The sequence below is a fragment of the Phaethon lepturus genome, unplaced genomic scaffold (genome assembly GCF_000687285.1).
Source record: "Phaethon lepturus isolate BGI_N335 unplaced genomic scaffold, ASM68728v1 scaffold3436, whole genome shotgun sequence".
NCBI classification, from domain to species: domain Eukaryota; kingdom Metazoa; phylum Chordata; class Aves; order Phaethontiformes; family Phaethontidae; genus Phaethon; species Phaethon lepturus.
Genome location: NW_010548139.1, coordinates 136,226 through 148,710, shown reverse-complemented (window position 1 = coordinate 148,710; position 12,485 = coordinate 136,226). Strand labels below are relative to the sequence as shown.

The following is a 12,485-nucleotide window of genomic DNA, read 5'->3' as shown; positions in this document are numbered from 1 at the left end:
CCTGCTGGAACTTACACAGCTTTCTGCATCTGTCTCTCTCTGTTTTGTGTCTATGCTTTGAGTCATTTATTTCCCTCTCTTAGGCATTTTTTCACCCTTCAGCTAAGCTGTTATAAACTTAGGCATACACTTTTTTTACTTCTGAGAAGTGACTGGTCTCACTGAATCATGCTTTGTATTATAAAGCTGGGAAAATATCAAATTTTACCTTTGCAGAGTCAGACATGTAATAATGCATATTCATGAGATGTGAATAATTGGTCTATGTGATTAATTAGATAGACTGTAGACAGCAGTTAAAAATGCCAGAGTTTTTTCTTTCCTTACTCTGTTGTTAGCAGCAAGGCAGACATTAATCTAGGGAGGAAGAGAAAGAAATCTTACTTTTGTGATAAGAAGCATTAAAACCAGCTCCAGTGACACTTGCATCTGACATGAAGTGGATGAACATCGCCTCTCCAGTTGATCTTATTGGTCCAGTAGGTTCTCGTCCACACAGAGTAGCCAGCACTGGAGAAACACTAGTGTCCCCTGAGATCAAAAGAAGACATGTTAGTGTTAAAAACCAAACCAGTTCACATCTGCCTGTTGCTTACTGTGGCTTATACTTTCAGGCAAGTGCTTTTCAAGATTTTTAACCCCTTACAGATTGAGAAATATTTTTATAGACCACCAAATATCTTGCTAGACTTTGCTAATCTTATTTTAACTAGCAGAATGGCTCAGCATAGAGGAAGAACACTGATTTAGAGCATGTTCCCATTGATATCTAGATTGCTTAAGCTCAATGAACATGAGAATTCCAGGTACTGGGATCTTTGGTATCTATTGCATGCTGTTGGGATAGAGCAAGATTGGCTTCTAACCGTCTTGGATAATAAGTTTGTCATAGTTGCATGAGCTGTGAGATTCTATGTCTAGGGACAGGATATTGAACTCCACAGTGGATCCAGGAGCTCTGATAAGCCACACACAATCAGCAAAATTTCTGTAATTCATGGGCCAGCCCGGTGAGAAGAGGAATGAAGGTGTTTCTTCAGTTGTTACAGTCCCTCCGCATGCACCTGTCACATACAAGAAGACAAAAGTGAAAGCATCCTCTTTTTAAATTGAACACTCCCCTCATATAATTTAAGATGACAATCCTATAATTAAGTGCAATGGGGGCACAGTGATGATGTCCCTAGTCACTGGAATGCATTTCTTCAAGCATTGCTTCTGTTTGGACTGGAAGTACAAAACCTGAAAATCCTGACCTATAAGAATGTTTCTGTGCTATCTGGTGTAGCAATGATGTGACCTGTTTGACCACCAAGAATACCTAGCAAAAGACCTAAGAGCATCTACCACAGTTTAGCACAGGTTGCATATCAGAAAGGAATGGTGTATACATAACCAATAATACAGAAACAATTTAGACCTTCTTGGAATTGAAGTAGTTTCCTTTCTCCACTCTTAATATCTCAGCTATATGTTTAGACCAAGATGGAGTCCTTGCTGGGGTATCTAGTGGCTCAGTGCTCTCCCAGCACATAAACCCATTACATGCTGCCACTATCCTGCAAAACACTTAAACCCATTACATACTGTACTATCCTGCAGAGCCCTAGGGATCTTTAGTCCCTCTGTCCCCAGAAATCTGCCTTCAGATTAAGAAACATGACATTGAACTGTGTCCTAGTTAGTCTTAAATTTCTCTTGTTGAACTTGCTGAGAAAAACATCAATGGCACAAGAAGCACATTCCCTCTCCTTTCAGGAGCTGCCTGTCAGAGCCACATGATCATACTTAGCATGTTCTTATTTATGGATATGAGATGCATTATAGTGAAAGGTTTCATATCACAAGGGCCAGTGATTTAAGAATGGTATTTCAAGAAGGATATTTTGTCATGAAAGCATATAAAATATTTAGTTTTCATTAAATACCTGTGCAAACAAGAATGCCCCTCTATCAACTTGCTTATTTTTAAAACACTGTAATACAGTATATCTGACAGTCCCTAGAAATTGTTTTAAAAAACTATTAAAATGCTTAACTAAAATGTCAATCAAAGCTTTCCCTCTGCTAGTACCTAGGGCTTTCCCTTGTGGTGAAGTTGGTTTGGAGTCTTTTTAAGTAAAGCTCAGTATATCACTGGCTATATCACTTTTAACTGTGCAATCCACTGAAAACCTACCTCTAGCAATGGTGTGTGTAACAGCAGAAGCATCCACTGCATACCACTCCAAGAGAAAGCCTTTTCCAGTTACAGATGAATCTGACTGGAACTGGATTGTCATCGAACTGCCAGAGGACACAAAAGAAGCAGGGTCTGCACCACAGTATGTTGCAATAGGACGAGAATGAATGGTGGGCCCATCATAAACCTGCAGAGAGAATGGTGCTGTTCCTCACACAGGCAGATTTTGATCCACCCCACACTCAGCAAGTTTCCAAGGAGAAAATTACCCTCTTTAAATGAATGAGGGATCTTTCAGCAAATCCCAGTTAGAGAGAGACCTCTCTTACAAAAACCACAACAAAATCTCCCTTTCCATTATATGCTGTTACTTGTGAAGTTTGCACAGAAGAAGGATCTGAATGGAAGCCATCAAATGCAGCTCATTCCCCATCACAGGGCTGCTCTTTGGGGGCATGGACTGGCCTCCCATGTTAAAAAAGTCCACTGGTACAATCTTGTTCCTTGTTGAGGAAAAAACAACACGATCTGCAGGAAAAAAAGGCATTGTTTTTCTTTTGTTTTTTCCTTTTTCCCCCTGAGGAACACATATATTTTTAATTCTATCAAATAAATGTGCAATAATATTTTTTCATTTTATGTATTTGTAAGCCAAAATCTTGGCTGGTTAAAAGATACTTCTCTTTTGCCACCTTTCAAAACTATTTGTGTTCTTGTCCTCTTCCCACCAGTAAAACATGTCCAGTAGAGAAAGCTAGGAAATAAACATTAGCATTACATTGAACATCTGATCCTTGAGTCAGGTTAAAGGTCAGGGTGATTCACACCCACTGAATGTCTAGCTGATTTAAGAAATTCATTTCGCTTTCAGAGGGACAAGCAAAGAAAGGCAGACTGAGTTAGAAGAAAGAAGATGCCATTAAAATCTGACATGAAATGAAGGAAAAAGTTATATTTCCTTTTTGAACTAATATTAAATTTGGATATCAGTGAATTAATAATGAATTGAATATACTGAATATATTGAATTAGTATTACCTTTCTCTTTCCGAAAGATGAACAAAAAGGATAATTAATGAATCAGCTGGTTAAAATAAAAAACAAATGAAAAAACCAAGAAGAGATTTAACTTATTTAACTAAGTAGCTATGTTTAGCAAAGTTCAGAAAGAAGTTGTGTCCTCTGTTGCTCCATTTTGCTTAGCACCATGTGTGCTGTATTTTTTAGCCTGGTAAAAAGGCTAGACTGTGTTACAGGAGGGTACAGAAAAACAATCAAACAGGAAGAAAGAGGTACCTTCCTACTGCCAACAGCAAATTACTGATCCAAAGAGCAAAGAAGGTGCAAGTAAAGGATTGTTCCTTGTAGGATTTTAAAATAACCTCATTTTTAGAGGCACTGAGGTGTTATTACCGCTGTTCATTATCAATTGAACCAGCACAGAGCAAAGTTCAATCTGGTATCTGACCTGAAATTCTTGATTTGAAAATTCAGGATTGTACCATTGTGGACTTATTAAAAATAAGTTTCAAATTTATAGATTGGAAATACCTGTTAGGGAGCCAAAGAGTATGTAACCCTTCCTATAGTTAATAATTATTGAAAAAAAACCAAAGCAAAAAAAAAAAAAAAAAAAAGCCACATCAGATCCTGGGAAATTCTTCCCATTCTTCTTCCTCATTTCTCTATTCTTCATTTTTATCAAAGTCAATTGAAAGAAGTGAACTTCTCGCAATGAAATCACACCTTTAGCTTGTCATAATGGCATCTGTGATGATTTTCGATATCCATCTGCAGGATACGGCCATGGATAACTTGTGAAGCATTAACGCTTATTCGCCACTGGTAATTGGAATTGTGAGGGTAACTTCTGGGCCACTGTGGTGAAGCTATTTGTCCTCTGTTTCCCACAATGTCATTTCCATACACTGAAAAACAAGAGAGAGACAGCTAATGTCTCCAATTCACATAGATTAAGAGAAGCGTAGGGGCCAAGCCTGGAATATAGCTTTCATTTCAGCCCATCTAACTCAACATATTTAAGACTAGACAGCGCTGTGAGGCATAGACATGTGTCTCAGACAGTCCTAGGATGCACATCTAATTATTTTCTCATTGCGAGGGATGCAGGTGTGCCCTTATCTGAACGAAATCACCCATTCAAGCCATGTGGGTCTACATGTAGGAGAGGTGGGAAGACGGCACATCTAAATTCCCTCCTGACTGTCTACTTCATGTTCATTTCTCCCCAAAAAGCATTAAATAATAAAATTATTATTTTAAAATGCCTTTGTGTGTTCTGGTGAAAAATCATTCTGTTTTGATTGAGCTCTGAACTATTGATAAGTCCGTTTGAAAAGGAGTAGTAAAAGTCTCAAAAGTAAGGAAAATTATTAGAAGTTTGCATAATTAGAATGGCTGCAGATGTTTAGCTTCAGCAGTCTGTTCATGCAGCAAGTCAGACTGATGTTTTCAATGGTCCCTTGAAATTCTGGAACTATAAAATGACATCATTTTCTTTTCTTCTAATTCTGCTCCATGCCATCTGGTCGATGGCATCTAGGTCCAAACTGGAGGATGGACACTGTCGTACTCAAAAAGCAAAATGGAAAGCTGGGAAAGAAATATTTTTTCTTAATTTGTCAATTGCCTCATAAATGGCAACATAAACATTAAATACCATTGCTTACTCTTAAGTAGCAAAGACATATGGTCAGAAATTGTTAACTCTAACAGGCTACTGGTAAACTTGGGTTGCCATAGAATTTTTTAGTATACAGCTCTTATTTGCATCTTCACAGCCCAATACTGCTGAACGAAGAATCTGAAAACCACATCATAAACTGTTAGAAAACAGTCAATGAAATAGAGGACATTTTATTTTCTGTCATCCATGGAATTTTTTGCTTCTGGAAGGATAATATGATCGATTTGAAAAAAAATTGTTTGTTATGATAATTTAAAAAGATAGAATGCCATGTCTAATTCTTCTGATTATTTTATACTTCATATACTTACATACACGAGTTCTGTTCTAACATGTTTTAGAGTATCCCTTTACATTCAGCAGATATTTTACAAAATACTTTAACTGAATTCACAGCCTTGCTGACCTCAACAAATATTTTCTAATAGATTTTACAGAGCCAAATGATCACTTTTTTGAATCATTTTGAAGTGTTAAGGAAGAAGAATAGTTTGTCAATTAAATAGCATTTACTTACAGTGAGAGAATGTGGCCCTGAAGCCAACATCAGTGCCTGAGCTGTCTGAGACAAATTTGACCCACAGGACATGTCCAACAGTAGATGTATAATTTGAAGGCAAGGAGCTCCCGCAGAATCGTCCTGCCAGCATGCCTGTATCGTTCCCTTCACGAATCTCCAGGTAATCTTTGGTGCAGCCACTACTGTCTTCCACCTGAAACGCTCTGTTTCATAGCAGTAGAAGAGCATTAGCAGGCATATGACTGGCACATACTTCAGAGTTTACCCTGCCATGCGACTAATCCCCCTGTAGCTGGTATCCTACTGTAACAGTTAAGAGGGAAGCAACAAAACCTTCCAGAACCCAGAAGTCACTTCTCATCACCTGGCAGTGCTACTGATACAGGGCTCTCTCTTTTCGAGCCCCTTATTTTATGACAGAGCTTCAGTTTGCAAAGTTATGATTTTTAAAAAGTTCTCAAACCTTTATGATATTTCTTGGTTCTCCAACAACAACCACGAAACACAGAAAGCCCCTGTTATATAAACCAGATTTTTAATATAAGTCCAGGTCAGACTATTTACTGGGTGCACATTTATTGGGTGCAGAGAATACTTTTAGCCTTACAAATCAGTTTGCAGCCCCTTCATACATGTATTATTTCAGTACACTCTCTGGTGAGAAAACAATTTCCAGAGGCCTAGATTCATTTGTAGTTAACACCTCAGAGCTCAGAAATCCCTTAGCAGTTTCTCCAGAATTATGAAATATTACTGTTTCTCTGGCCTGAGTTTCACATAGCTGGGTGTGCAAAATAATAATAAGGACTGCTATGAACTCTTCTAAACTAATTTTTACCTTAGAAATGGAATGGGATTTAGTAATCAAATTACAAATCCTTAATTATTGCACCAAGCTGAACGCTAAATATATTCTAAAAATCATTATCTGTTATTCTAAGCGAACTGCTTTGATTCAGTCCCATATACTTTTCAGAAGCAGGCTATGAATATATAGTAATGATTCCAGAGAGTGCCTCTTATAAACAATGCCCCAAATATTTGTGCTTTCTGATTCTCTGTGAACAACTCCTCCCCTTTAGTCCTGAATATAGCCATATGTGTTCAGTGTACACATGCTTTGAAATGGTTCCAACCACTCACCTGGATATACTTCAGACTAAATTAAAGCTAATTCTCAAATTGCAAGACAGGCATTTCTGCTCAGACCGAGCTGAAGAAAATGAATGCCTCATGCCAACAAAACTGTATAAACCCCTAATATTTAATTAAATAAAATAAATACTGCTTTCTAACACAATTACTCCATGCTTTCCAGTATTTTCAGCTTGCCTTTCAGCTATGCATAACTGAAGAAAAAGAGTTTACATCCACTCAGTGTCACTTTATATAACTGAATATATGTTCCACTGACCGTTTCTGCTTCACACTAGATTTCTGTTTTGGTTCTGAAAAGTTGTTATTCATTATTTTGTAGCAAATATTTTGGAAAATGTTTTCAGGCTGTAGTACTTTTTGTCTGCTTTGGTGAGTAAAGGAGGAATAGAATGTCCTTTTTATTGAGTTAGTGAATCAGTATGTGCCTAACAAATTGCACCTTATGCAGTCAGCTTGTTACTGGGAAAATTTTCCTTTTGTCCTGATTAACTGTAAATGCAGGTTTCAGAACTACTTTTCTTATCCTGCTGATTCTTGATAAGCTTTGCAAAGGGTCAGCGCTCTCTTTCTTGGCAGCAGCCACTGTTTTATGCCAGGAAACAGAGCGGCTCAGAAATCCACATCATGGGTAAGGAACAACCTAAGGACCCTGGTAAAGGACTCCACATTGTTCTGTGGATCACGCATGACTTTCCTGTCAGCAGTCTTCAAAGGAAAGATACTTTGCTGAAGGGAAAATAAAATTCCTTCAGATACTCTCCTGGCCCCTGTGTACCTCCACTGTTATAACTGCTGGAGAAATCTTGAAGAGTTTAGTATCAATTTTAACCCTACAATCTGTAGAGTATCTGGGCCCTTTATATTACTCAGCTATATAATAAATACTACAATGAATCTGGTAGCAAGGAAACAGTAGGAATTTCCTGTGTAAAGAAAAGGCAGAGCAATGCTAAATTTCCTCTTGTTTGTGAGTGAGTGAGAACTGGCTTCTTCAGCATCCCATGTTGCTCAAACAATAAACCACCCATTTATACAATGCTGTATATGCCCTAACATAAGCAATGACTAAGACAGAAGAACACTGATTGCAAGCTGCCACTAACCACTGCTGTGTTCTCTATGTCTCAGCTTTATCATCTGGTAATTACATTTCCTAATAAACACAGAGCATCCTTCCTTCAGGTCCCTTGAAGGGCTGAATAATAACCCCTGGCAATGCATTTACATGAAGGACAGCTGGAGCCGGTTGCCAGGGGAGCTGAGAATTGTCCAGACACACTCGGTGTTGAGCGGATATGGCTCGGGATAGCCAGGGCTGTTGAAAGCTCCTCTGTCCATGTGGAAAGTACCCCCGCAGTCTGCAACAAGAAGGAGACAGCAGAGGCTTGAGAAGGATGACATAAAAAAAAATATCTTTACAGAGCCAGAGCATTTGCTAATCAAGCAAGCATTTCTCCTTGTCTCCTTGCTCTTCAGCTTGTTGATATACTTGCTGAGAGCTTGGCCAAAAAGAGGAAGGGCAATAGGGGATTTTAAAAGAGGGAATGCCAGAGAGACAAGGAGACACAGGATCTGTTCTTTCTCTTAAAAGTGAGAGGCATATGGTAGCAACACCTGTCATATGGACTTACATGATGATGATGCAGCATAGGTGGCATGGAAACCCCTGGCAGTAATGTTGTTATTGGAGATGAAGTTCACCACCAAGGCATTACCAAAAGAAGTGACAGGATATGGTATAGTAGTGCCACAGTAACGGCCTGGAAGAGAACAAGCCAGATCAGCAGGTAATTACTATTGCTAATTTAACATTTGGGGTTAATGCCTGACAGCAACCAGGAGTAACTTTTGTTGTTTACAACTGCAGTTGTCAATTCAATCTACATAAAAATTAAATACTCCATTTCATTAGCAGAGAACTCAACTCTGGTGGTAATTTTTTTTAACAGAGGAAGGACCTCCTGCACTCCAGACACCCTAGTCACTGGCTATTTTGTCATAGAGCTCATTTGTGTTCACTCTATCCAGAAATTACAGCCTAATTGGAAAAAAAAGATCCCATCAAATATATCTGACTAGTTTCCATTTCACTTGGTTGGTTTCTGATGAAAAAAACAAGTGACAAATAACAGACTAGTTCTCCTGTAATGGATTGTAACATGGGGATTAGGAATATGAATCATGATCTAGCAGAAAGGCATCTGACAGCAAAAAGAAAGATAGCAGCTAGTATGCTGGTTCTCTTGCCAAGTGAAAGCCGAGGGTAGGAGACCAAAAAAATGAATTCTGCTCTTAGTTACAAACAATTTAAATTGAGTGCAGCCCCAGTCCTGAAAAAGAAGTAGATACAAAAGTAGAGTAAGAGAGAGCATAATTAGGCACAGATATTCTGAATTTCCCAGAAAGGAATTTGAGGCAACCCTGGGTATGTGAGGGGAGTCAGGACCACCCTGTGGCACAGGCTCTCTCATGGCTTCCTGGCAGTATAAGCACTGAATTTTGCTGCTCCAGGCTGCTCCTGCCACTTGAAGGTGATGGTTCTGGACAGAGATGTCAGGAGAAAGCTGTAGAAAATTCAGGAACATGCAAAAAAAATCAGGCTTTTCAGATCTTGAGGAAAATCCATTTTCTCACAAAAATCTGCAGCTTTCTTCACCTATGTTTAGTGCGGACTGTGCTTATGAGTGTGGGTTACGTTATGTTTTTGTACAGTTAACTGGGAATTCAGTTTAAACTGAATTGCTTGGTTCCCAATATTGTTCAGCTGAGGAGGAAGGAAAAGGCAGCTGGAGGCAACTCCAAACTGCAGGTTATTAGGAATACAGTCAGAGCCTGGGAGGACTGTATCATTCACACTGAAGACTTAAACCTCCATTCCCGGTCTCCTCTGGCCAGAGTGGCCAAGGAACTTCCTCTATCAGAGAAAATCCATGAAGCAGGAGGACACTCACAGAAAACCTTCTCCTGTTTACTGTGGGTGTAGTTCTATATATCAAATAAAGAAGGAAAGGTACAATACCTTGAAGAGGAGCCTCGTAGTTATTCCCATCCAAAATCTCCACAAAATCCGTTGTACAGTTTCGTCTATTGTTTTCAATATCAAAGTCAGTGAATGAGAGTGTGATGTGGTTGACTGGCAACAGCAAAGAGTAAAAACTTAAAAAGAAGTTTGGCATTTTACAGAGAAATAATTACATGTAAACAAATGTGCCAACTTTTCTCCTCTGAAGTCAATCGGTCCCCATAAAGCATAACATCTGAAGTAGTTTATTCCCTGATATGTGGCGCGAATTTGATGGAAGTGCATCAATCCTTACTGCTAAGGTCCTCCTAAATCTCTTAATATTTCAGTGCTTTCTAGTACAGTCAACATTGGAAGTGTAGGATTTAACATATACACACGAATCTAAATTTCCTAGTATCCGCACAGCTTCATTATATACTGAAAATGTCAGCAAACACAACATGGAAAATCTACGCACATTCAGAAACAAAACTTATTTCTACACATCCATGACCTTCTGTCCCTTTGCGATCTATACCATAGATCTGGACAAAATGTGTATTGATGCTGCCCTGCTCCAGGCCTAGAAAGAGCTGGTTCTTTCATCGTTTTGTAACGTTCCAGATACATCAATTGGACTAGTTAAAGGATCATTAACTACCCTCAGCTATATTTGTACAGAATTGGATTTTCCACACCCTTGAACTGCAGGCTACGTCCTGAAAAAGAGGATTTCTGACTCAGGGTATTTTTGACTCTCGTGTTGCTCCTGCTTGTCTGATATGAACAAAGGCGAAGTCACAACTGGAAGAAGAGAGGCTGTCCTCAACACCAGTCTGTGACAGTAGTTACTCCTGGCCTTAGAGCTCCTATGCACTTCAAGCAGTCAGAAAGAGTCTCATGATTTAGATGATAACTAAGTTTTCTCCCACATTGACCACGGCTGAATTTGACACAAATATTTTGCTTCTCACTGGGCTACAATTAATTAGCTAGAATAAGCTGAAATGACAGACATGGACTCAGGCGCTGCATTCAGCAGGGTGCCAGTGACTGGCATTCAGCTGCATAGTCTGCGTGTTCGGCACCCTTTTGTGTCCTGTCCGGTCAATCAATTACCGCTATCAATGCAGGTCCTCAGGATAGAAAGCAAAAAGGAAAAAACAGTGGGTGGCAAGAGCAGGAGACTTGTTGGCCTTCTCAGTAAAAGCAGAGCAGGAACTCTGCTGTGGTTTGCCACCGGCTAAATCTCTTGTATATGGCTATGCCCTGTAATGCTGTGTGACTGGCATAATGAAGCCACGTGTACCTGTAACGGGTGGCAAGTAGTGGTCCTGGCAGTAAGGGGAGGGGAAGTCACTACATACACAGGCCACTTCTTACACAGCATTTTTCTGGTCTTTCATACTGATGTAATTCAGGAGACAACAGTTATGTATGAGTTTTCAACCTGGATCTAGGAAAAGATTGGTTTTAAAAATAAATGCTGTGCAGGTGAGGAACAGCTTTGATGATGTCCTTTTCATGTATTTGTATAAGAACCTATGCTAAAAACAAAAAAAAAGTATTGCTTATCTCCTGATTTTTGTTTTGGTGTTGTCTTTGGCAAACTCATTTTCATTTTATAACTTAGCAAAATAAACTTATAAATGTGGTTGGAACATTCTATGATTTTAACAACAATGGCTAAATATCAGATGAACAACTGAAGTTCAGTAGTTGCTATTAAAAAGAAACATTTATTTTAAATTATGTTACCAGGATACTATTACTCGATTGTAAATATTTTTTAGGAATCTTATACAACGTAAGCTCATACTGGGTATTAAGGGTAATACCAATAACTGATGGAAAATATTTGGTGTTTTACGATCAATCATAATCTGTGTCAAATTAGACAGGAACACCTGAGAATGTATCTTTGCACATAAGACCAGTTTATTTATATTTTTTAATTTGTATTTGAAATTGAAATACCTCTGTAACTTTTCTCATTATTTGATTAAAATGTCTTTTTTTTTTTTATGTTAACAGCATGGATTTGATCTAACGCAACCCTAGCTTGAAAAATCCAGACCAAAATAAGGTTGGCTAAACACAAGTGCTTTAATTATATATAAGCCCTTAGATTTTCTCACATATGAATCCAGCTTCACATAGTATTCAACACCTCATTTATAATTGCAACACTTGGGCCACAGTAAATCAGCTGAGATGACAAAGTTGTAAACTGTTTTCCTCACTATGCACTAAATCTTTCAGAGTAAAATCTGACTTAGGACAGATTAGGAGAGACACACTCTGCAACTACCAGGATGCAGAACTTCCTAGAGAAATAAAGGAGGAATTTTGTATTGTTATTACAGAAAAGAAGATGAGGATGTTAGTCATCCCAGCTAACTATAAAAGATGTTTTTACTTACATGGTTCCTGAGCCTGAATAATCCAGCTGCAGTTTTGATTGTTTGGGTATTTGGCAGGATACAGAGGAGAGGAAATTGCTGCCCCAACTGAATCTGACTCTATGAAACTTCCGCATGCTTTAGAATGAAACACATACATACACACATACATATTTATATATACAAAATACATATCTTTCTTAGATTCTGTAGTGAAAATGAGTGCATAAAATGTAACATGGTACATCAATGTGAAATGAGGATAAAATTCACGACAGTAATTTATCAGAAGAGATTAAGAACTAGCTCCCAGCACTGGGTGTACTTTCTTGACCTGGATCCACAGGCCGTGCTGCAGCTGGCTGACCATCTGAGAAAAACCAGAGTGACTTGGAGACAGACTTCATCTTTATCAGCTCCTCATAGCCCAGAAGAAGCAATCTTGGAGCCAAAATAACTCGGTTTCAGGGTAGTGCAATCATAGACCTATTTCTCTGATCGTTTGCTTGTGT

At 38.6% G+C, this 12,485-nt stretch overlaps 1 protein-coding gene across 1 annotated transcript in view; it reads right to left on the bottom strand.

Annotated features, from left to right (window-relative positions):
- CUBN (cubilin (intrinsic factor-cobalamin receptor)) overlaps positions 1 to 12,485 on the bottom strand; it is a gene marked incomplete at its 3' end in the record, with an annotated part of 102,504 nt that overhangs the window by 7,410 nt on the left and 82,609 nt on the right. The window contains 9 exon segments of the mRNA XM_010289857.1: positions 385 to 531; positions 867 to 1,064; positions 2,180 to 2,369; positions 3,929 to 4,110; positions 5,407 to 5,612; positions 7,793 to 7,925; positions 8,199 to 8,327; positions 9,587 to 9,700; positions 11,995 to 12,111. Of these exon segments, the coding sequence (XP_010288159.1) occupies positions 385 to 531; positions 867 to 1,064; positions 2,180 to 2,369; positions 3,929 to 4,110; positions 5,407 to 5,612; positions 7,793 to 7,925; positions 8,199 to 8,327; positions 9,587 to 9,700; positions 11,995 to 12,111 (1,416 nt within the window).